This window comes from Pseudophryne corroboree, chromosome 6 (genome assembly GCF_028390025.1).
Source record: "Pseudophryne corroboree isolate aPseCor3 chromosome 6, aPseCor3.hap2, whole genome shotgun sequence".
Classification (NCBI taxonomy): Eukaryota; Metazoa; Chordata; class Amphibia; order Anura; family Myobatrachidae; genus Pseudophryne; species Pseudophryne corroboree.
In genome coordinates, this window is record NC_086449.1 from 324,528,260 (window position 1) to 324,554,129 (window position 25,870).

The 25,870-nt window shown below is 45.7% G+C and overlaps 1 protein-coding gene across 2 annotated transcripts in view; it reads left to right on the forward strand.

The window, feature by feature from the left end:
- SCAMP5 (secretory carrier membrane protein 5) overlaps nt 1-25,870 on the forward strand; it is an 88,072-nt gene that overhangs the window by 56,386 nt on the left and 5,816 nt on the right. For both annotated transcript variants that reach the window (XM_063926316.1, XM_063926315.1), the window contains exons 2-3: nt 17,519-17,567; nt 23,986-24,114. In XM_063926316.1, coding sequence (XP_063782386.1) covers nt 17,561-17,567; nt 23,986-24,114 — 136 coding nt within the window. In that variant the 5' untranslated portion in view covers nt 17,519-17,560. The remainder of the gene's footprint in view (nt 1-17,518; nt 17,568-23,985; nt 24,115-25,870) is intronic.

Sequence of the window (25,870 nt, forward strand, 5' to 3'; positions counted from 1 at the left end):
ACAATGTGAAAACAGCGTGGACATGGGGGGGGGGGGGGTATTCAGTTACGCACAAAGAAGCATCGGGAGAAAAAAACGATTGTTTTTCGTGATTTTTTTTTCCGATGTTCCTTTTCACCCAAAAACACACAGGTTCAGTGAAACCTGTGTGTTTTCAGTAGAAACTGCCTGTTTTCGTATGAGGGAGGTGAAACAAAATTCCTGATAAGCTGCATCTCATGCCGGTTTATCAAGGCAAATTGAATAGCCTCCGGCGAGACAATTTCCCACTATCATAAATTTGCGGGTGATTGAATACTCCCCATAGACAGAAAAATGAATAACAAGACTAAACTATAATGAACTATTAGATTTATTATGTTAACACAGAAAAAAAAAATGTGTCTGTCCAATTTTACACTCCTATCAGTGACTTTTTGCACAATTTTTTTACATTTTCAGAATTTCTATGTTTTAATTAGTCTACCTACCAAATTTCATGACTTCTAGTTGTTATATCAAACTACGGATGGCTCTGAATAGTGGAAGTGTAACTATTACCACCCTGTATCTCTTGCTCATGTACTCCACCCAGTGTCAGTGCATTACTTTTAAAATAACTCTTTTGGTATGCATTATACATACTGAGTGGGGTGGAGGGGGAATGGTGGGGGCCAGACACTGGTGAACTGGTCTGCGTGATACTGCCCTCTCCTGGCTGTCCTCCTACCTCTCTGATCGTTCCTTCTCTGTCTCCTCTCATGACGCTACCTCCCCCCCACTTCCACTAACTTTTGGTGTCCCACAAGGCTCTGTTCTTGGTCCTCCCTTTTTTTTTTTTCCCTCTATATATGTCCTCTTTAGGTGAACTCATTAGCTCTTTTGACTTCCAATACCACCTCTATGCTGATGACACACAAATCTACCTTTCCTGCCCAGATCTCTCCACGCCTCTCCTCACTCATACCTCCAACTGTGTTTCTGCTATCTCTTCCTGGATGTCCGAGCGCTTTCTTAAATTCAACATGTCTAAGACTGAGCTGATCTTCTTCCCACCCTCCCGCACAACCTCACCTCCCACAATCTCACTATCCATTGATGGCACGACTATCTCCTCTAGCCCCCAAGTACGCTGTCTTGGCGTAATCCTTGACTCCTTCCTCTCCTTCAAACCACTCATTCAGCACCTCTCACAAACCTGTCCTTTTCATCTCAAAAACATTTCCAGAATCAGACCTTTTCTCACCCAGGATGCCCCTAAGATCATTATTCACTTACTGATTATTTCCAGACTGGACTACTGTAATCTCCTCCTAACTGGTCTCCCTGACAATTACCTCTCTCCCCTCCAATCTATCCTCAATGCTGCAGCCCGGATCATCTTCCTCACCAAATGCACTACATCCACCTCCCCTCTCCTACAAGCCCTTCACTGGCTTCCCTTCCCTTTCAGAATCCAATTCAAACTTCTCACACTCACTTACAAAGCCCTCACCCACTCCTCTCCCATTTACATCTCTGACCTTATCTCCCTTTACTCTCCCACCCGTCCTCTTCGCTCTGCTAATGCACGCTGACTCTCCTGTCTTCTGATTACTTCCTCCCACTCCTATCTCCAAGATTGTTCACGTGCTGCTCCCTTTCTCTGGAATTCTCTACCTCTCCCCCTCTGACTCTCCACCTCTCTACAGAACTTCAAACGGGCTCTTAAGACCCACTACTTTACCAAACCCAGCCAAATCTCATCCTAAACCCCTGTCCCATGCTTGGTCTACCCCATCTGTGTCACCCCTGTCTGTCTGCCCCTCCCCTTTAGAATGTAAGCTCTCACAAGCAGGGCCCTCTTCCCTCATGTGCTTATCCTTTTCTTACTTTAATAATCCTCAACTGCCCAAATCCTGCAGTTTTTTGGCCACCTTGAAACTTATCTCTGTCGTCTACTGGTGTAGTTTTGCTTAGTTATCCTGTACTTGTCCTATATTGTCTTCAACTGTAATGGGCGCTACACACTGGCAGATCCGCCGCCGAGCTGTCCGACGGTGGATACGGGCGACTCGGTTTCTTCACTCCCCCCGTCACCCGGCTCCATAACAATGCATGCAAATATGGACGAGATCGTCCATATTGGCCTGCATGCACAAGCGACTGGGCACCAACGATGAACGAGTGCGGGGCCGCGCATCGTTCATCGTTGCTGCCTCCACACTGAAAGATATGAACGGTATCTTGTTCATTAATGAATGAGATTGTTCATGTCTTTCAGTAATAACGCCCAGTGTGTAGGGCCCTTAAGTCACTGTTTTCCTGTTTTGATAATGTGCATATGTACTCTGTAATTGGGTGCTACGGAACCCTTGTGGCACCATATAAATAGAGGAGGAGGAAGATGATGATGATAACTGCATATGATGAGTACCTCTACTAGTTTGTACACAACAGGAGTCATTATAATAATTGTACTAGTTGTATGGAAACACAGGATACTACATTTTGATTACAATTAAAAAATATATAAGAACATTAATGGACAACAGAAGAAAAGGCAGGATAAGATTTTTGTAGAAGAGTTACTTGTTTAAGCAAGGATAAAAACAGAGCATAAGACAGGGCAGAAGGTTGTGCCTTGTACATGGAATGTGCTGATCAGCAAGAACAAGGCAAATGTTTTCTAGTCATAAATTATCACATCCTGTCCTTGCAATGAGATCTGTTACACGAACAAGTCACGTTACGTGTCCTAAAATGATACGTTATTAATTCTGTTTTTTAATATCTGTATTTACAAGTGGCATCACTCATGTTGTATTTTTTTTCCTGATCAGATACATGTATTTTCTATCATATTAGTAGTAGAGCCCCAAACTTACAAACTGTTTACCACTGATGCTTTATGGACCCTTCAATAAAAATTTTGTATCATTTAACCACTTAATTGGATGTTTTCTAAAAACTGCTCAGAAATTGTCATGTTTTTAATGACTGAATTAGGTTAAGAACATCTATTTAGAACGTATCCCACACGATTTTATAAAAAAATAAATAAATGTATTACGTTTGTAAAATATTTATTTTATTATACATTGGGTGTACAAAGGTCAGGTTTCATTTACATGCCCAATCAGCATTGATTGCCTCTGAGAGAGACAGCTGTGGATGGTTATCTTCCAGCAGCTACCCAGTTGGCATTTCTGAATAGCCGAGTTAGATGCAACCGTGTCAAGGAAAGCTCAGCCTGACTTGGTCACATCTGATGCAACTGGGCCAGGCAAGTCGTTAAAGATTGGTGATCTGGTAAGCAAAGCATGCAACATAACCTGTGCTGCGTTAAAGGTAGGCTTACCATACTATCCCTTTAAACTGGGACACTCATGAACTGCACAGGTTCTGTGGCTGATTAAAACTAGGTGAAATACAAGCTTGAAGTCAGCCAGCCACAGAACCTGTGTAGTTCATGAGTGTCCCGGTTTAAAGGGATAGTATGGTAAGCCTATTTAAAGGGAAACCAAAGCGTGATATTGCGGGTGTAACACAACTGCATAAAGGAGAGCATCACTAAAGTATATTTCTGAAATTAATCACTTTTTTTTCTTGTAATAGCTGTTGGGTCATTCCACATCAGATCACCCCAAAAAAATAAATGAAATGTCCACCACCCATCTCAGATTTTTACAAAAATTGTTTAGTTGAGAGGAATTCAAAACAACTATTTCTGCCAAATAACTTGACTGTCTGACAATTAGTTTTATTAAATATAGATTTTTTTTAAATATATAAAAAATGTGGTGCTACAGGCTGGAGTTCCAGGATCTCCCACCTTATAGGCCCTACACACTGGCCAATCCGCCGCCGAGCTGGCCGACGGCGGATACGGCCGACGGGCGACCCGGCGGTGGAGGGGCAGTGACGGTGGGAGTGAAGTTTCTTCACTCCCCCCGTCACCCGGCTGCATTGAAGTGCAGGCAAATATGGACGAGATCGTCCATATGGGCCTGCATGTACAGCCGACGGGGGACCAGCTATGAACGAGTGCGGGGCCGCGCATCGTTCATCGCTGGAGCCTCCACACTGCACGATATGAACGTTATCTCGTTCATTAATGAACGAGATCGTTCATATCGTGCAGTCATGTCGGCCAGTGTGTAGGGCCCATTACAGTTTCTTCAAATCAGGCTTACCAGTTTCACAAGAAGAAAGAGTGACCTTACAAGAAGCCATTCAAAAACTGTTACAGACCCAGGTCATTGTTCCAGTTCCAGTTCCACCTCCTCTACCAAAAAAGGGATACTATTTCAGCTTGTTTGTAGTTCCGAAACCAGACGGTTCGGTAAGACCGATTCTGAATCTCAAGTCATTGAACCCATACTTACGAGTGTTCAGGTTCAAGATGGAGTCTGAGAGCGGTGATCTCAGGTCTGGAAGAGGGAGGATTCCTAGCGTCTCTGGATGTCAAGGATGCGTACGTTCACATTCCGATCTGGCCACTTCATCAGGCTTCTCTATGGTTTGCACTGCAGGACTGTCACTACCAGTTTTAGGCCTTGCGATTTGGTCTCTCCATGGCACTGAGGGTGTTCACCAAAGTGATAGCAGAGATGATGATGTTACTCCTCAGACGGAGTAAACGTAATTCCTTACCTGGACGTTCTTCTGATAAAGGCTGCGTCCAGAGAGCAGTTGTTGGAGAACATTGGTCTCGCGACCAGATTACTCCTGGATCATGGGTGGATTCTGATCCTACCAAAATCTCACCTAGAACAGACGCAGAAGCTTCATTTCCTGGGAATGATACTAGACACAGAGTCTCAGTGTTCCTTCCCTTGGAAAAGACAATGGTGATCCAGTTGATGGTTCGGGCTGTCTTGTAGCCAACCCGAATCTCTGTACATCTGTGCATCTGCCTTCTGGGGAAAATGGTTGCTTCTTACGAAGCAATTCAGTACGGAAGGTTTTATGCGAGGACCTTCCAGCTGGATCTGTTGGACAAATTGTCTGGATCGCATTTCACATGCATCAGAGGATTCGTCTGTGGCCAAAAGCCAGGATCTCCCTCCTGTGGTGGCTACAAACTTCTCACCTAATGGAGGGTCGAAGGTTCGGGATGCAGTATTGCATTCTGCTAACCACAGACGCAAGCCTCAGAGGTTGGGGTGCAGTCATCCAGGGGGTGCAGTTTCAAGGAAGATGGTCAAGTCAGGAACTGGTTCTTCCAATAAACATCCTGCAACTCAGGGCTATCTACAATGCCCTTCTGCAGGCCTCCTCTTCTTCAGAATCAGGCCATTCAAGTTCAGTCGGACAATGTGACCGCAGTGTCTTACATCAACCGACAGGGCGGAACGAATCACAGGGGCGCAATGTCAGGTGTCAAGTTTTCTCCTCTGAAAACACGCCGTGGCATTGTCGGCGATCTTCATTCCGGGAGTAGACAACTGGGGAGCAGACTTACTCAGCAGATACGACCTGCACCCGGGGGAATAGGGCCTGCACCCAGAGGTTTTCCAGTGGCTGACACACGGTGGGGTTATCCACAGATCAACACGATGGCCTCTCGACTCAACAAGAAGCTCAAGCGATATTGTTCCAGGTCGAGGTACCCTCAAGCTGTAGTGGTCGACGCCTTGACAACTCCGTGGGCCTACCGGCTGGTGTACTGGTTTCCTCCCATTCCTCTGATCCCAAAAATTCTCAAAAGAATAAAAAGGGAAAGAGTTCAAGCAATTCTCATTGCTGTGGACTGGCCACGAAGGGGGCCTGGTATGCAGATCTTCTTGAGATGGAGATCTTCGAGAGGATCTTCTGCAACAGGGCCCGTTTGTCTATCAAGATTTACCATGGCTACATTTGACTGCATGGAAGTTGAACGGCTGATTCTAGCCAGGAGAGGGATTCTGGACAAGCTTATCCCGACTATGATCCAAGCCAGGAAGGGGGAAACATCAAAACATTACCATCATATCTGGAAGAACTATGTCTCTCTTGATGTGAGAGCAAACAATATTCTACAGTGGAATTTCATCTGGGATGTCTCCTGCTTTTTCTGCAGTCGGGAGTTGCTGTGGGCCTACATTTAGGCTCCATAAAAGTTCAGATTTTAGCCTAGTCTATTTTTCTTTCAGAAACAATTGGCTTCTCTTCCTGAGGTCCAGACGTTCTTGAAAGGTGTTCTTCATATCCAACCTCCCTTGGGATCTCAATTTGGTTCTGAAATTCCTCCAATCAGACTGGTTTGAACCGCTACAGAAGGTAGATGTAAAATATCTTACGTGGAAGACCTTCACGCCATTGGCCTTGGCAATTCCTTCCTAAGGTGGTGTCGGCATTTCACATCAGCCAATTGTGGTTCCGGTAGTTACTGACACCTCTATTACTTCAAAGTCCTTGGACGTTGTACGGGCTTTGAAGGTATATGTAAAGCGAACTGCTCGTCACAGGAAATCGGACTCTCTGTTCGTTCTATATGATTCCAACAAGATTGGGTGTCCTGCTTCAAAGCAGTCTATTTCACGCTGGATCAGGCTCACTATCCAGTATGTTTATTCCATGGCAGGTTTGTCGATTCCAAAATCTGCACAGGCCCATTCTACTAGATCGGCGGGTTCCTCTTGGGCTGCTGCCTGGGGGGTCTCTGCATTACAGCTCTGCCGAGCAGCTACTTGGTCGGGTTCGAACACGTTTGCCAAGTTTTACAAAATTGATACCTTGGCCTCTGGGGACCTTCAGTTTGGTCAGTCAGTTCTGCAGGAACCTCGGCACTCTTCCACCTGGTTTGGGAGCTTTGGTACTTCCCCCATGGTACTAAATTGGATTCCCAGTATCCCCTAGGACGTAAGAGATAATAGGATTTCTCTGACGTCCTAAGTGGATGCTGGGGACTCCGTCAGGACCATGGGGAATAGCGGCTCCGCAGGAGACAGGGCACAAAAGTAAAAGCTTTAGGATCAGGTGGTGTGCACTGGCTCCTCCCCCTATGACCCTCCTCCAAGCCTCAGTTAGATTTTTGTGCCCGGCCGAGAAGGGTGCAATCTAGGTGGCTCTCCTAAAGAGCTGCTTAGAGTAAAAGTTTTGTTAGGTTTTTTTATTTTCAGTGAGTCCTGCTGGCAACAGGCTCACTGCATCGAGGGACTTAGGGGAGAGAAGTGAACTCACCTGCGTGCAGGATGGATTGGCTTCTTAGGCTACTGGACACCATTAGCTCCAGAGGGAGTCGGAACACAGGCCTCACCCTGGGGTTCGTCCCGGAGCCGCGCCGCCGACCCCCTTGCAGATGCCGAAAAGTGAAGAGGTCCAGAAACCGGCGGCAGAAGACTTTTCAGTCTTCATAAGGTAGCGCACAGCACTGCAGCTGTGCGCCATTGTTGTCAGCACACTTCATAGCAGCGGTCACTGAGGGTGCAGGGCGCTGGGGGGTGCGCCCTGGGCAGCAATGATAGTACCTTATTCTGGCTAAAAATACATCACATATAGCCCCTGGGGGCTATATGGATGTATTTAACCCCTGCCAGGTCTCAGAAAAACGGGAGAAGAAGCCCGCCGAAAAGGGGGCGGGGCCTATTCTCCTCAGCACACAGCGCCATTTTCCCTCACAGAAATGCTGGTGGGAAGGCTCCCAGGCTCTCCCCTGCACTGCACTACAGAAACAGGGTTAAAACAGAGAGGGGGGGCACTTATTTGGCGATATGACTATATATATTAAAATGCTATAAGGGAAAAACACATATAAAGGTTGTCCCTGTATAATTATAGCGTTTTTGGTGTGTGCTGGCAAACTCTCCCTCTGTCTCCCCAAAGGGCTAGTGGGGTCCTGTCCTCTATCAGAGCATTCCCTGTGTGTGTGCTGTGTGTCGGTACGTGTGTGTCGACATGTATGAGGACGATGTTGGTGAGGAGGCGGAGCAATTGCCTGTAATGGTGATGTCACTCTCTAGGGAGTCGACACCGGAATGGATGGCTTATTTAAGGAATTACGTGATAATGTCAACATGCTGCAAGGTCGGTTGACGACATGAGACAGCCGGCAAACCAATTAGTACCTGTCCAGGCGTCTCAAACACCGTCAGGGGCGTTAAAACGTCCTTTTACCTCAGTCGGTCGACACAGACACGGACACTGACTCCAGTGTCGACGGTGAAGAAACAAACGTATTTTCCTTTAGGGCCACACGTTACTTGTTAAGGGCAATGAAGGAGATGTTACATAATTCTGATACTACAAGTACCACAAAAAAGGGTATTATGTGGAGTGTGAAAAAACTACATGTGGTTTTTCCTGAATCAGATAAATTAAATGAAGTGTGTGATGATGCGTGGGTTTCCCCCGATAGAAAATTATTGGCGGTATACCCTTTCCCGCCAGAAGTTATGGCGCGTTGGGAAACACCCCTTAGGGTGGATAAGGCGCTCACACGCTTATCAAAACAAGTGGCGTTACCGTCTCCAGATACGGCCGCCCTCAAGGAGCCAACTGATAGGAGGCTGGAAAATATCCTAAAAAGTATATACACACATACTGGTGTTATACTGCGACCAGCGATCGCCTCAGCCTGGATGGGCAGCGCTGGGGTGGCTTGGTCGGATTCCCTGACTGGAAATATTGATACCCTTGACAGGGACAGTATTTTATTGACTATAGAGCATTTAAAGGATGCATTTCTATATATGCGAGATGCACAGAGGGATATTTGCACTCTGGCATCAAGAGTAAGTGCGATGTCCATATCTGCCAGAAGATGTTTATGGACACGACAGTGGTCAGGTGATGCAGATTCCAAACGGCTCATGGAAGTATTGCCGTATAAAGGGGAGGAGTTATTTGGGGTCGGTCCATCGGACCTGGTGGCCACGGCAACAGCTGGAAAATCCACATCTCAGCAGAAAAAGACATCGTCTTTTCAGCCTCAGTCCTTTCGTCCCCATAAGGGCAAGCGGGCAAAAGGCCAGTCATATCTGCCCAGGGATAGAGGTAAGGGAAGAAGACTGCAGCAGGCAGCCCATTCCCAGGAACAGAAGCCTTCCACCGCTTCTGCCAAGTCCTCAGCATGACGCTGGGGCCGTACAAACAGGTGCGGTGGGGGGTCGTCTCAAGAGTTTCAGCACGCAGTGGGCTCACTCGCAAGTGGACCCCTGGATCCTACAAGTAGTATCCCAGGAGTACAGATTGGAAATTCGAGACGTCTCCCCCTCGCAGGTTCCTGAAGTTTGCTTTACCAACGTCTCCCTCCGACAGGGAGGCAGTATTGGAAACAATTCACAAGCTGTATTCCCAGCAGGTGATAATCAAAGTACCCCTCCTACAACAAGGAAAGGGGTATTATTCCACACTATATTGTGGTACTGAAGCCAGACGGCTCGGTGAGACCTATTCTAAATCTGAAATATTTGAACACTTACATACAAAGGTTCAAATCAAGATGGAGTCACTCAGAGCAGTGATAGCGAACCAGGAAGAAGGGGACTATATGGTGTCCCTGGACATCAAGGATGCTTACCTCCATGTCCCAATTTGCCCTTCTCACCAAGGGTACCTCAGGTTCGTGGTACAAAACTGTCACTATCAGTTTCAGACGCTGCCGTTTGGATTGTCCACGGCACCCCGGGTCTTTACCAAGGTAATGGCCGAAATGATGATTCTTCTTCAAAGAAAAGGCGTCTTAATTATCCCTTACTTGGACGATCTCCTGATAAGGGCAAGGTCCAGAGAACAGTTTGAGGTCGGAGTAGCACTATCTCAAGTAGTTCTACGACAGCACGGGTGGATTCTAAATATTCCAAAATCGCAGCTGTCTCCGACGACACGTCTGCTGTTCCTAGGGATGATTCTGGACACAGTCCAGAAAAAGGTGTTTCTCCCGGAGGAGAAAGCCAGGGAGTTATCCGAGCTAGTCAGGAACCTCCTAAAACCAGGAAAAGTGTCAGTGCATCATTGCACAAGGGTCCTGGGAAAAATGGTGGCTTCTTACGAAGCGATTCCATTCGGCAGATTTCACGCAAGAACTTTTCAGTGGGATCTGCTGGAAAAATGGTCCGGATCGCATCTTCAGATGCATCAGCGGATAACCCTGTCTCCAAGGACAAGGGTGTCTCTTCTGTGGTGGCTGCAGAGTGCTCATCTACTAAAGGGCCACAGATTCGGCATTCAGGACTGGGTCCTGGTGACCACGGATGCCAGCCTGAAAGGCTGGGGAGCAGTCACACAAGGAAAAAATTTCCAGGGAGTGTGATCAAGTCTGGAGACTTCTCTCCACATAAATATACTGGAGCTAAGAGCAATTTACAATGCTCTAAGCTTAGCAAGACCTCTGCTTCAAGGTCAGCCGGTATTGATCCAGTGGGACAACATCACGGCAGTCGCCCACGTAAACAGACAGGGCGGCACAAGAAGCAGGAGGACAATGGCAGAAACTGCAAGGATTCTTCGCTGGGCGGAAAATCATGTGATAGCACTGTCAGCAGTGTTCATTCCGGGAGTGGACAACTGGGAAGCAGACTTCCTCAGCACGACCTCCACCCGGGAGAGTGGGGACTTCATCGGGAAGTCTTCCACATGATTGTGAACCGTTGGGAAAGACCAAAGGTGGACATGATGGCGTCCCGCCTGAACAAAAAACTGGACAGGTATTGCGCCAGGTCAAGAGACCCTCAGGCAATAGCTGTGGACGTTCTGGTAACACCGTGGGTGTACCAGTCGGTGTATGTGTTCCCTCCTCTGCTTCTCATACCTAAGGTACTGAGAATTATAAGACGTAGAGGAGTAAGAACTATACTCGTGGCTCCGGATTGGCCAAGAAGGACTTGGTACCCGGAACTTCAAGAGATGCTCACAGAGGACTCATGGCCTCTGCCGCTAAGAAGGGACTTGCTTCAGCAAGTACCATGTCTGTTCCAAGACTTACCGCGGCTGCGTTTGACGGCATGGCGGTTGAACGCCGGATCCTAAGGGAAAAAGGCATTCCGGAAGAGGTCATTCCTACCCTGGTCAAAGCCAGGAAGGAGGTGACCGCACAACATTATAACCACATGTGGCGAAAATATGTTGCGTGGTGTGAGGCCAGGAAGGCCCCACGAAGAAATTTCAACTCGGTCGATTCCTGCATTTCCTGCAAACAGGAGTGTCTATGGGCCTCAAATTGGGGTCCATTAAGGTTCAAATTTCGGCCCTGTCGATTTTCTTCCAGAAAGAATTGGCTTCAGTTCCTGAAGTCCAGAAGTTTGTCAAGGGAGTACTGCATATACAACCCCCTTTTGTGCCTCCAGTGGCACTGTGGGATCTCAACGTAGTTCTGGGATTCCTCAAATCACATTGGTTTAAACCGCTCAAATCTGTGGATTTGAAATATCTCACATGGAAAGTGACCATGATGTTGGCCCTGGCCTCGGCCAGGCGAGTGTCAGAATTGGCGGCTTTGTCTCACAAAAGCCCATATCTGATTGTCCATTCGGACAGGGCAGAGCTGCGGACTCGTCCCCAGTTTCTCCCTAAGGTGGTGTCAGCGTTTCACCTGAACCAGCTTATTGTGGTACCTGCGGCTACTAGTGACTTGGAGGACTCCAAGTTGCTAGATGTTGTCAGGGCCCTGAAAATATAGGTTTCCAGGACGGCTGGAGTCAGGAAAACTGACTTGCTGTTATCCTGTATGCACCCAACAAACTGGGTGCTCTTGCTTCTAAGCAGACGATTGCTAGTTGGATGTGTAGTACAATTCAGCTTGCACATTCTGTGGCAGGCCTGCCACAGCCAAAATATGTAAATGCCCATTCCACAAGGAAGGTGGGCTCATCTTGGGCGGCTGCCCGAGGGGTCTCGGCTTTACAACTTTGCCGAGCTGCTACTTGGTCAGGGGCACACCCTGGCTGAGGAGGACCTGGAGTTCTCTCACTCGGTGCTGCAGAGTCATCCGCACTCTCCCGCCCGTTTGGGAGCTTTGGTATAATCCCCATGGTCCTGACGGAGTCCCCAGCATCCACTTAGGACGTCAGAGAAAATAAGAATTTACTTACCGATAATTCTATTTCTCGTAGTCCGTAGTGGATGCTGGGCGCCCATCCCAAGTGCGGATTGTCTGCAATACTTGTACATAGTTATTGTTACAAAAATCGGGTTATTATTGTTGTGAGCCATCTTTTCAGAGGCTCCGCTGTTATCATGCTGTTAACTGGGTTCAGATCACAGGTTGTACAGTGTGATTGGTGTGGCTGGTATGAGTCTTACCCGGGATTCAAAATCCTTCCTTATTGTGTACGCTCGTCCGGGCACAGTATCCTAACTGAGGCTTGGAGGAGGGTCATAGGGGGAGGAGCCAGTGCACACCACCTGATCCTAAAGCTTTTACTTTTGTGCCCTGTCTCCTGCGGAGCCGCTATTCCCCATGGTCCTGACGGAGTCCCCAGCATCCACTACGGACTACGAGAAATAGAATTATCGGTAAGTAAATTCTTATTTTTAATTACCTACCGGTAAATCCTTTTGTCGTAGTCCGTAGGGGATACTGGGCGCCCGTGCTTTGTTCTTCCTGCAAGGTTTCTTGTTTAAGTACTGTTTGGTTCAGCCGCTGCTGTCCCTGTTTTCAAGTTTGGTTAGCATGGCTTTCCTCTTGTTCTGGTTTTGCTGGTTTGAAATCTCACCACTGTCCTTCTCTATTTCCTTCTCTCAAAGTATGTCAGTCTCCTCGGGCACAGTTTCCTAGACTGAGTCTGGTAGGAGGGGCATAGAGGGAGGAGCCAGCACACGTTCTCAAACCTCTATAGTGCCCATGGCTCCAAGTGGACACGTCTATACCCCATAGTACTAAACTGGACTCCCAGTATCCCCTACGGACTATGAGAAACGTATTTACCGGTAGGTAATTAAAATCCTATTTTTTGCCACAACTCATAGTAAGAGTCCATTTGATGTCATTGGAGGCACAGTTAAACGTCTAGCCACACGCACCAGTCCGCAAGCCGTGGAAACCCATCACATCTTGACACCTTTGGACCTGTATAGTTGGGCAAATGAAAATGTACATGGCATAAAGTTTTTCTACGTGTCATAATACATAAAATACAAGACTGCAAAACCAAGCTGCATAGCTGTCTACAAACAGCAAAGACTGAGCCAGGAAGAGGTACTCCTCACCGATTTCGGCCTAGTAGTTATGATGAGCTACACGTATTCTGAAATTCGTTATCAGACGACCATGAAGACAGCAGGAACTACAGTTAGTGTCGCTATGACCACAGTCACAAAAAATGTAGACAAACGTAATCTACTACCTGTAACATACGTAGCAGCAGTGTACGATAGCATCTGATACATTGGGCATATTATTCAATGTAATGAGGAGGAACAAGATGTGCTAGTACACTTCATGAAACAAAACCAATTCAACAAATGTGTTGTCCTGGCCTTCAGTGTTTTGTTCCTTTTATTATTCACGTTCTCTGTGTAATGGAAGTGCCTACTATCCAAAGAAGTACTGGAAGGCACGGTCTGCTGATACTTTAAGGAAAATTAGACCGTTCCAACAGGTTCCAAACAAGGGAAAGATAATGTGATTGTGAGTAAACCTAAGTTATGGTTTCTTGTGTTAATTATATATGCAGTACAACAGTAATTGAACGTCAACTTCATGTTGTTTTTTTGTTTTTTGTTTTTTTTCCACTATTAAACAGTACCATGCTGATTTATTATTTATTATTATTTTTTTGTGGTAGTAATATATAAATTTTAAGTACCAAAAAAAACTTGGGATATCTAATGTTGATTTAATCTAGCGTTTTTAAGTCTTTTAGAAAAACGTGCGTTTTTGCCTGTTTGCCGTAACTCGAAACATAAGGCAGATAAAGTAATTTGTTTTGGATATTTGGATTAGGGAGGAAAAGTTACCTTAGGCGTCCAAATTTTGTGGTAATTCCTTAATTAACACCCGTGACACTTCATATAAACTTGATATAGAAGCCGCGGTTAGTAAATAATAAATTGAAAAATTCATATTTAATAAACTAATTGTCAGTCAGTCGAGATATTTAGCAGAAATAGTTTCTTTTCCATCCTGTCAACCTAAACAATTTTCATAAAAATTTGAGATGGGTGGTACACGCCTGGTTGAACTGATACCCTCTTATCAATTTTACTAAGGATACACTACTTCCAGTTTACTTATAATTATGTATGATTTATTTTGCAAATGGAGTGCAATTATGTTTTGAGTAACATCTCCACCCTCACTAGTTCCCTGTACTTATGTTGCCCATTATATTCCTTATTACCTTAGTACAAAATTGATCAAATATTTTGTATAATTAGTGCCAATACCCTATTCCATTATATTTTCCTTATGACTATACAAATATTTCTGGTGGTGGTTTAAATTTAAATAAATGCTCTGTGGAACTATTTTTATATGTAGATTTTAGTGTGTGCGTGCATGTGCACGTGCAGGGTTTGGTTTGCCCTTGCACACTATAGTGCATATTTTACAAAAGAATTTAAGGTGAGGCCTCAAAAAAATAAGAATAAACAGGCCGGGTCCCTAAGGATGCCCTCTGACTAATCCAGCAGCGCTATCCTATGCTGTCACTCATGCTTAGGATGCGGAGGAGACCAGGAAGAGTGTGCTCTCCTTGCTCCTGCCTTCCCCACACCTTCTGCTCCATACTAGGGATGGCCATTGGTGGTTTTACCATTGATGATCACCATCGGTGGTTGACCATAATGTTGTAAAAAAAAAAAATACAGGGGTACCATCGATGGTTTCACCCACTGTTGGTCATGCCAGCTCTATTACGTACATGGCAGCAGGCCAATTAGAGGCTGGGGGTGGGGCTTTGCGGAGGCATTGAGGGGCAGTGTCCTATACCAAGTTTAAAAAAACAACAGAACTAACCTTGTGAGGCTCTGCCATTGATGGCAGAGATCCATTGGATCTCCGCCATCAATGGCAAAACCTTCCAACATCAGTGGTTAGCCATCAATGGTCATCCCTACTCTGCACAGGATATCAGATTCTGTGCAGCCTGCTGTGTGGCTGCGGGCTGTCACTGTCTGTCAAGGGATGGTTCTGGTGATATGCTAGGTGAAAGCTATGGTGCCCTGTCTGGGATATGCAGGAGAATACACAGCAAGGCATTGTAGTACTGTGGCTCCAGAGGAAGCAATATACGTGGACCATGTGTTTGGAAGATGCCAGCACTATTAGGACAGGAAGTGGCTTGTGTCGCGATTCCAGATACGCCAATCTGAGAACGCTATCCATGACACCTTACAGATTTCCTCAGCGCATGTGGTAAATACACGCAGTAACTGCCACCAGCAGAAGTACCAGTCACTGCGCCAGCCAGGCTAAGTGACTTTGAGGGAAACGCCCAGGGTGAGCTTCTGCTCTCACCTGCACACATAATTAATATGTAAAAATTAGGTAACATGAGCATCTCAAGGTTTAGGTGTGAAAATACAGACAACCAGATCTAAAATTAAGATCATTTAATTTAAGTAAAAAAGTCAGTTTATTGTTACAGAAAAAAGAAAGTTACATGAATATAATAGTTTAAATAGTCACACAAGTAATTACAATCTCAAGAAATAAAATAAGTGACAAAAAAGGGCCAACGCTCAGATTCCTCCTCAAGAGTCTTAATGCTGGTTGAGTAAGGGTTCTCTGCATATCCTGGACATAATAGGATCCAATCTCTCCCTGGATGCCACCTCATGATAAGGACAATTTTTGGTTCTGGTAGATCTGGTTCCTGGGTAATCAAGCTAGTTCTGGTCAGGGAGAACTTATCACTTGGGTAGACAGGGTGTCTCCATTAAACTGCAGGCCTAACCCCTACTGTACTTATTCACAGATTCCTGTCCCAGGATCTTAGAGCTGATTAGCACCTTGTCTCTGAAGTTCTGTGACTGTAATGAAATACCAGCAGATCAATTAACTTTCTACCATAACATGCAAAGACATTTAACTGATATAATACAATGGTACATTGATACATCAATCAGAATAATACAAATTTTAATAGTTACCATTTCGATATAAAATCGTGTGTCCCTTACAGCTTGGTCCCAGCCGGCTTCTGGGTTCTGTTGTGACCAGGAACTTGGGCTGATCACAGGAACCCTGTTTGGCTGACTGTCTCTCGGTAGTGCTGAGGTGTAAATTAGTGGTCTTTGTACCCCACTCCTATGGTAGGTCTGTGTAGTAGTTACAGTACTGTGTATGCGTTTATAATACATGTCTTTGGTGGCAATGTTGGTTGGGCAAAAACTGGAGCATTATATATGTCAATGGATGTGTTGCAGATCATTGAGCAACAGAGAAGAAGGGGTCGAGCTTGGGTTTTTATGTGTAATGTCAGCGGGGATGATACAGGCCACTGGGCAGCAGCAGGGAAGTAGAGCTGCGGTATTGTATGTATGTATGTATATGTGTAATGTTAGTGGTTGTAGAGCGAGAGAGGGCAGTGTGTGTGTGTGTGTGTGTGTGTGTGTGTGTGTGTGTGTGTGTGTAAGATAGATAGATCTATATATATATATATATATATATATATATATATATATATATATATATATATATATATATAATCAGTGATAGATTTGCGGCACTCACGGGTCTTCTAAACATGTAACATCGCACCAGATCAATACATGATGCAGGACCAGGATCAGTCAACGTTTCATTTATTTATATTAAATTTCGTTATAATTAAATGAAACGTTGACTGATCCTGGTCCTGCATCATGTATTGATGTATATGGTAACGGTGAAACAAGTTTTACTGACCACACATCAACGTTTCCCGAAATGTTGATGTGTGTTCACTAAAAGTTGTTTCACCGTTACCTAGTCTTGGAGTGCGAGAGAGATGTACATATATAATTTTTTTTTTCTTCTAATTGTCTACTACTTCTCTATGCCTCCAACAATGTAAGCTCTTATGGGAGGGGCTCCAGCAGCTAAATTTAATAGCCTTCGAGTTCCAGAGTACAGGATTTTTGCATGAGTCTGCCAGTTTTTTTAAAGCAGCAATCCTTTACAAGGCAAAACCAGGTTGGGTTTGCCTTGTAAATTATTGCTGCTTTAATAAAACTGGCAGACTCGCACAAAATTCCTGCACATCTGGAACTCAGACTATTAGATTTAGCCATTAGTCTTTGTTTGGCATATATTGTATTGGCACTGTCTGCCAACAGTCTGAGAGCAACTGAACGGATGGTGTAATGGTTAGCATTACTGCCTCATAGCACCGAGGTCATGGGTTCGATTTTAACCATGGCCCTAAAACTGTGTGGCTCCAAACAAAAAATTAACCCTAGCTTGAATGTGTGTGCTTATACCTGAGGTAGGGAATATAGATTGTAAGCTCCATGAGGCAGGGACTGATGTGAATGACCAAATATTCTCTGTAAAGCACTGTGGAATATGTGTGCGCTATATAAATATCTGGTAATAAATAAAATAATAAACTGTCTAAATACTAATGCTGCCCAACTGAAGGTCAGTAGTGATGCAACACTCTTGCTGACATTTAATAAACCTGTAATTTCCTCCTTCTCTCTTGTTCTCTAGGTTGTTCTGAGATTAGGAAAGGATTCCAGATCTGCAGTGAACATGTCTGGTGAGAATCTGAAAATTATACTTTTCGCTTCACTGCAATTTCAGGACTTACACTAAGGGGCATAGTCATCAATATTCCCTAAGGTGCTTGATACATCGGTATCTGAGCGGATGTGAATTGCCGTAACATTATTGGAGCAATGCAATATTGCTCTGGTGTCTGGAACAGCTACTCCACAAGGCAGCTGTACCTGCAATCCCCAACCTGCTGATTTCAATGCTAATTTCTCTGACGTCCTAGTGGATGCTGGGACTTCCGTAAGGACCATGGGGAATAGCGGCTCCGCAGGAGACTGGGCACAAAAGTAAAAGCTTTAGACTAGCTGGTGTGCACTGGCTCCTCCCCCTATGACCCTCCTCCAAGCCTCAGTTAGATTTTTGTGCCCGAACGAGAAGGGTGCAGGCTAGGTGGCTCTCCTGAGCTGCTTAGAAGTAAAAGTTTAAATAGGTTTTTTATTTTCAGTGAGTCCTGCTGGCAACAGGCTCACTGCATCGTGAAACTAAGGGGAGAAGAAGCGAACTCACCTGCGTGCAGAGTGGATTGGGCTTCTTGGCTACTGGACATTAGCTCCAGAGGGACGATCACAGGTTCAGCCTGGATGGGTCCCGGAGCCGCGCCGCCGGCCCCCTTACAGAGCCAGAAGAGCGAAGAGGTCCGGAGAAAGCGGCGGCAGAAGACGTTCCTGTCTTCAAATAAGGTAGCGCACAGCACTGCAGCTGTGCGCCATTGCTCTCAGCACACTTCACACTCCGGTCACTGAGGGTGCAGGGCGCTGGGGGGGAGCGCCCTGAGACGCAATAAAACACTATAAAAACCTTATATGGCTAAAGAAATGCATCACATATAGCTCCTGGGCTATATGGATGCATTTAACCCCTGCCAGTTTTCCTGAAAAAAGCGGGAGAAAAGGCCGCTGTTAAGGGGGCGGAGCCTTTCTCCTCAGCACACAAGCGCCATTTTCTTTCACAGCTCCGCTGGAAGGACGGCTCCCTGACTCTCCCCTGCAGTCCTGCTACAAGAATCAGGGTAAAACAAGAGAGGGGGGGCACTATTGGCAGCAAATATAAAACAGCAGCTATAAAGGGAGAAACACTTATATAAGGTTATCCCTGTATATATATAGCGCTCTGGTGTGTGCTGGCAAACTCTCCCTCTGTCTCCCCAAAGGGCTCGTGGGGTCCTGTCCTCTATCAGAGCATTCCCTGTGTGTGTGCTGGGTGTCGGTACGATTGTGTCGACATGTATGAGGAGGAAAATGATGTGGAAGCAGAGCAATTGCCTGTGTTAGTGATGTCACCCCCTAGGGAGTCGACACCTGATTGGATGGTCGTATTTAAAGAATTACGTGACAATGTCAGCACTTTGCAAAAAACTGTTGACGACATGAGACAGCCGGCAAACCAATTAGTGCCTGTTCAGGCGTCTCAGACACCGTCAGGAGCGCTAAAACGCCCGTTACCTCAGATGGTCGACACAGACCCAGACACGGATACTGAATCCAGTGTCGACGGTGAGGAGACAAACGTAATGTCCAGTAGGGCCACACGTTACATGATCACGGCAATGAAGGAGGCATTGAACATTTCTGACACTACAAGTACCACAAAAAAGGGTATTATGTGGGGTGTGAAAAAACTACCAGTAGTTTTTCCTGAATCAGATGAATTAAATGAGGTGTGTGATAAAGCGTGGGTTTCCCCTGATAAAAAACTGCTGATTTCTAATAAATTATTGGCACTATACCCTTTCCCGCCAGAGGTTAGGGCACGTTGGGAAACACCCCCTAGGGTAGATAAGGCGCTCACACGCTTATCAAAACAAGTGGCGTTACTGTCTCCTGATACGGCCGCCCTCAAGGAACCAGCTGATAGAAGGCTGGAAAATATCCTAAAAGGTATATACACACATACCGGTGTTATACTGCGACCAGCAATCGCCTCAGCCTGGATGTGCAGCGCTGGAGTGGCTTGGTCGGATTCCCTGACTGAAAATATTGATACCCTGGATAGGGACAGTATATTATTAACTATAGAGCATTTAAAGGATGCATTACTATATATGCGAGATGCACAGAGGGATATTTGCACCCTGGCATCTAGAGTGAGTGCGATGTCCATTTCTGCCAGAAGAACGTTATGGACGCGACAGTGGTCAGGTGATGCGGATTCCAAACGACATATGGAAGTATTGCCGTATAAAGGGGAGGAGTTATTTGGGGTCGGTCTATCGGACCTGGTGGCCACGGCAACGGCTGGAAAATCCACCTTTTTACCCCAGGTCACCTCTCAGCAGAAAAAGACACCGTCTTTTCAAACTCAGTCCTTTCGTCCCTATAAGGGCAAGCGGGAAAAAGGCCGCTCATTTCTGCCCCGGGGCAGAGGAAGGGGAAAAAGACTACACCAGGCAGCCTCTTCCCAGGAGCAGAAGCCCTCCCCCGCTTCTGCCAAGTCTTCAGCATGACGCTGGGGCTCTACATGCGGACTCAGGCACGGTGGGGGGTCGTCTCAAGAAATTCAGCGCGCAGTGGGCTCACTCGCAAGTGGACCCCTGGATCCTGCAGGTAGTATCACAGGGGTACAAATTGGAATTCGAGACGTCTCCCCCTCGCCGGTTCCTGAAGTCTGCTCTACCAACGTCTCCCTCCGACAGGGAGGCAGTATTGGAAGCTATTCACAAGCTGTATTCCCAGCAGGTGATAATCAAGGTACCCCTCCTACAACAGGGAAAGGGGTATTATTCCACGCTGTTTGTGGTACCGAAGCCGGACGGCTCGGTGAGACCAATTTTAAATCTAAAATCTTTGAACACTTACATAAAAAGGTTCAAATTCAAGATGGAGTCACTCAGAGCAGTGATAGCGAACCTGGAAGAAGGGGACTATATGGTATCTCTAGACATCAAAGATGCTTATCTCCATGTCCCAATCTACCCTTCTCACCAAGGGTACCTCAGGTTTGTGATACAAAACTGTCATTATCAGTTTCAGACGCTGCCGTTTGGATTGTCCACGGCACCACGGGTCTTTACCAAGGTAATGGCCGAAATGATGATTCTTCTTCGAAGAGAAGGCGTATTAATTATCCCTTACTTGGACGATCTGCTGATAAGGGCAAGGTCCAGGGAACAGTTAGAGGTCGGAGTAGCACTATCTCAGGTAGTGCTACGTCAGCACGGGTGGATTCTAAATATCCCAAAATCACAGCTGATTCCAACAACACGTCTACTGTTCCTAGGGATGATTCTGGACACAGTCCAGAAAAAGGTTTTTCTCCCGGAGGAGAAGGCCAGGGAGTTATCCGAGCTAGTCAGGAACCTCCTAAAACCAGGACAAGTGTCAGTGCATCAATGCACGAGAGTCCTGGGAAAAATGGTGGCTTCTTACGAAGCGATTCCATTCGGAAGATTCCATGCAAGAACTTTTCAGTGGGATCTGCTGGACAAATGGTCCGGATCGCATCTTCAGATGCATCAGCGGATAACCCTATCTCCAAGGACAAGGGTGTCTCTCCTGTGGTGGTTACAGAGGGCTCATCTTCTAGAGGGCCGCAGATTCGGCATTCAGGATTGGATGCTGGTGACCACGGATGCCAGCCTGAGAGGCTGGGGAGCAGTCACACAGGGAAAAAAATTTCCAGGGCTTGTGGTCAAGCATGGAAACGTCTCTTCACATAAATATCCTAGAACTAAGGGCCATTTACAATGCCCTAAGTCAAGCAAGGCCTCTGCTTCAGGGTCAACCGGTATTGATCCAGTCGGACAACATCACGGCTGTCGCCCACGTAAACAGACAGGGCGGCACAAGAAGCAGGAGGGCAATGGCAGAAGCTGCAATGATTCTCCGCTGGGCGGAAAATCATGTGATAGCACTGTCAGCAGTGTTCATTCCGGGAGTGGACAACTGGGAAGCAGACTTCCTCAGCAGACACGACCTCCACCCGGGGGAGTGGGGACTTCATCCAGAAGTCTTCCAAGTGATTGTAAACCGTTGGGAAAAACCAAAGGTGGACATGATGGCGTCCCGTCTCAACAAGAAACTGGACAGATATTGCGCCAGGTCAAGGGACCCTCAGGCAATAGCGGTGGACGCTCTGGTAACACCGTGGGTGTTCCAGTCGGTGTATGTGTTCCCTCCTCTGCCTCTCATACCAAAAGTACTGAGAATCATAAGAAGGAGAGGAGTAAGAACTATACTCGTGGCTCCGGATTGGCCAAGAAGAACTTGGTACCCGGAGCTGCAAGAGATGCTCACGGAGGACCCGTGGCCTCTACCTCTAAGAAAGGAATTTCAACTGGGTCGTTTCCTGCATTTCCTGCAAGCAGGATTGTCTATGGGCCTAAAATTAGGATCCATTAAGGTTCAAATTTCGGCCCTGTCGATCTTCTTCCAGAAGGAACTGGCTTCAGTTCCTGAAGTCCAGACTTTTGTAAAGGGGGTACTGCATATACAGCCTCCCTTTGTGCCTCCAGTGGCACCCTGGGATCTCAATGTGGTTTTGGGATTCCTAAAATCACATTGGTTCGAACCACTTGCCACAGTGGATTTAAAATATCTCACGTGGAAAGTGGTAATGCTGTTAGCCCTGGCTTCAGCCAGGCGCGTATCAGAATTGGCGGCTTTATCCTATAAAAGCCCTTACCTGATATTTCATTCGGATAGGGCGGAATTGAGGACTCGTCCTCAATTTCTCCCTAAGGTGGTTTCAGAGTTTCACATGAACCAACCTATTGTGGTACCTGCGGCTACTAGGGACTTGGAGGACTCCAAGTTGCTGGACGTAGTCAGGGCCCTGAAAATATATGTTTCCAGGACGGCTGGAGTCAGAAAATCTGACTCGCTGTTTATACTGTATGCACCCAACAAGCTGGGTGCTCCTGCTTCTAAGCAGACGATTGCTCGTTGGATTTGTAATACAATTCAGCTTGTACATTCTGTGGCAGGCCTGCCACAGCCAAAATCTGTTAAAGCCCATTCCACAAGGAAGGTGGGCTCATCTTGGGCGGCTGCCCGAGGGGTCTCGGCTTTACAACTTTGCCGAGCAGCTACTTGGTCAGGGGCAAACACGTTTGCTAAATTCTACAAATTTGATACCCTGGCTGAGGAGGACCTTGAGTTCTCTCATTCGGTGCTGCAGAGTCATCCGCACTCTCCCGCCCGTTTGGGAGCTTTGGTATAATCCCCATGGTCCTTACGGAAGTCCCAGCATCCACTAGGACGTCAGAGAAAATAAGAATTTACTTACCGATAATTCTATTTCTCGTAGTCCGTAGTGGATGCTGGGCGCCCATCCCAAGTGCGGATTGTCTGCAATACTTGTATATAGTTATTGTTACAAAAAAATCGGGTTGTTTATTGTTGTGAGCCATCTTTTCAGAGGCTCCTACGTTTATCATACTGTTAACTGGGTTCAGATCACGGGTTGTACGGTGTGATTGGTGTGGCTGGTATGAGTCTTACCCGGGATTCAAAATCCTTCCTTATTATGTACGCTCGTCCGGGCACAGTATCCTAACTGAGGCTTGGAGGAGGTTCATAGGGGGAGGAGCCAGTGCACACCAGGTAGTCTAAAGCTTTTACTTTTGTGCCCAGTCTCCTGCGGAGCCGCTATTCCCCATGGTCCTTACGGAAGTCCCAGCATCCACTATGGACTACGAGAAATAGAATTATCGGTAAGTAAATTCTTATTTACTAGCAGTATAATTTTACATGGCAGTGTTAGTACGCACGCGTGAAATGAGTTCACACATGCGCAATGCCAGAGGGCATTCAGTGCTGTGGAATCAGATGGATCTCTCTTCGCAAACCATATCTACACATAGGAAGGAGCGGGGCTCTGGGAACCAATGCGTAGGTACCACTGCAAACTTTCAGATTCAGAGCTCGCTGAATATTAGGTGCACTGGCTTATCTATAATGGGTGCAGTGTGTGCGGTGCACATGGGCCCCTGGGTCCAAAGGGGGCCCACACCGCACACACTGCACCCATTTATTCTATACTCCCCTTTCTGGCGTCCATCGGTTACTGTGTGTGGGCCCCTTACACTCCCGTAGCTGTCACCGCCGCTGTCTGTGCACTGAGCGCTAGAGAGACTGGCACCATGGCGGCGGCAATTTTTTCGGAGTCCTGCGCATGCGCTTTAAACTCTGGCACTATGCCAGAGTCTCTGTGCTGAGAGCGTTGACGGCTACAGGAGAGGAGGGGGCCCACACACGGCGTCTGCACATGGGTCCCCTCCTCTCTAGAAATGCCTCTGATTTAGGTGGCCATATCGGGCCCCTAAAAATGTATGAGTCTTTTACTAAAGTCATACGGAAACTAGTGACGGGCCCATTAGTGATTATGAATAGTCCCCTAAATCTCTTGCAGTGTATATTAATTCTTCTTCTCATTATGCATACCTATATGTACTCTCCACACAGAAAAACAGAATAACTTCCCCCCTCTGCCTCGGTTCATACCACTCAAGCCATGCTTCTACCAGGATTTTGAGACTGACATACCAGACCAACATCGTACGACAGCCAAACGTCTTTACTACCTGTGGATGTGTGAGTATGGGCTCTGAACTAATGTCCTCACATCTATTACATAGTGTTGCCAGGGAAAATGGGGTCCATGAATGCAAACATGTTTTACATTCCTTCATAAATAATGAATTTCTTCTGTAATTAAGCAGCTGTAAAGGGTGTATAAGGGAAGCATATTAATGTGATCTCCCTTTTACTAGGTAACCAAAGGTAAACTGCAGATTTTCAGGCATGAAAGCTGTTTTGTCTGGCAGATTAGTGATAACATGGTGCTTTCCACTATTCATTCCATCACTACTGTTTGTTTTTATTCCACCCAAAATTAGAACAGATGCTGCGTTGGTGGCATATGAACCAGGTAAATCTCTTTAGACTGAGCTACATTACTGGATCAAATGGAGGCTGGCATTGAAAATGTTAAATGAGACTCCAGTGCTAAAATTTCCATTCTTAAATTTTTTTTCTTATTTCCTTAGCATTAATTACATCATTTTTCCTCATCTTTGTTCTTTTCACTGTGAAATATGCTTAATGTACAGTATTTCCCTCTGAATTTGCTCCACAAGGATACATGTACACAAGTGGTTCTGATTCGGCCATGTTCCATACCACCTTAAGTGCATTTGGTTGCAGTGGAGGTGAGGGAGGAAGAAACATCACAGTGTACATGCCATGTTTTAGCTAAATGGATCAAAGTGAATGGAAGATATTAAAGCAAGTTCCATATTCTAATCCTGTTCATAAGCATTTTACTGTATTTAATCCCTGTGAGCTTGCATTGCTCCTTGTTTCTAAGGTCAACATGCACAAAAGACGGAAAGGAACATGTGCGGATTAAAATCTGTCTTCGTATACATACAATCATGATCTGGCCCTTCCATCTTCTCCCTCTCTTCATATTGTCCTAGAGTTCTCTTACCCCATCTCTTACTCTGCCTTCTATATCCCACTGTTCTCCTTTCTGTTTTCTAACTTTTATCCTGAACTGTCCTGTAGTGGGTGGTTTGCAGTGTTTAGTCTGATGTGTAATTTGCCCTGCGTGTTGTCCAATTGTGTTATTATAGGATCACCAGTTACAAGTCACACTGATATATGAAATAGGGGAGAGCATTTCGCAAAAAAAATAAAAATAAATTCTCTTTGGTGTTAATTTATCAAATATTCTTTATATATCTGTAGGTAGCTTTTTTAATTTATTTTTTCTCGACGCGTAGGAGACTACATATAATATTTTAAGTATTTGGGTATGTCATTGCAATTTGGTAGCCTTTTAATAAGCTCTTAATGTATTATATCTCCTATCAAATTACTATTTTACTTGTGTAGAGTTGGCATTGCGCAGGTGTGTATTACCCGTGCAGTAGTGTAAGTAGATATATGAATACTTTGTGTTCATTTTGTATACTTATTTTTGTCATTGTGCATATGGCCAATTCAGAGATTTGCAACCGGCAGGTATCTAGCCAAATGCCTGGGAGTGCTAAATTCCAGGTTAAGGTGAATTGTTAACCTCTACTAATGCTCCTCTTTACTCTACTGATTTACTCACCAATCTAAAATGCATTTGCTGCCAGTCCCTCAAAACAGTAGACATTTTGATATATTAACATTAATGTGTCTTTGCATGAAAATGAATTTAGACTGTAAACGCCCCTGAGATTGATTAAAAATTATTTTAAGTTATATGTTGGATCTGCAGAAATAAAGGATAATAATTGCTATGTGTATGATCTCTCAAGACAAATATATATTTAGCACACTTCCCATACTTGCTTTC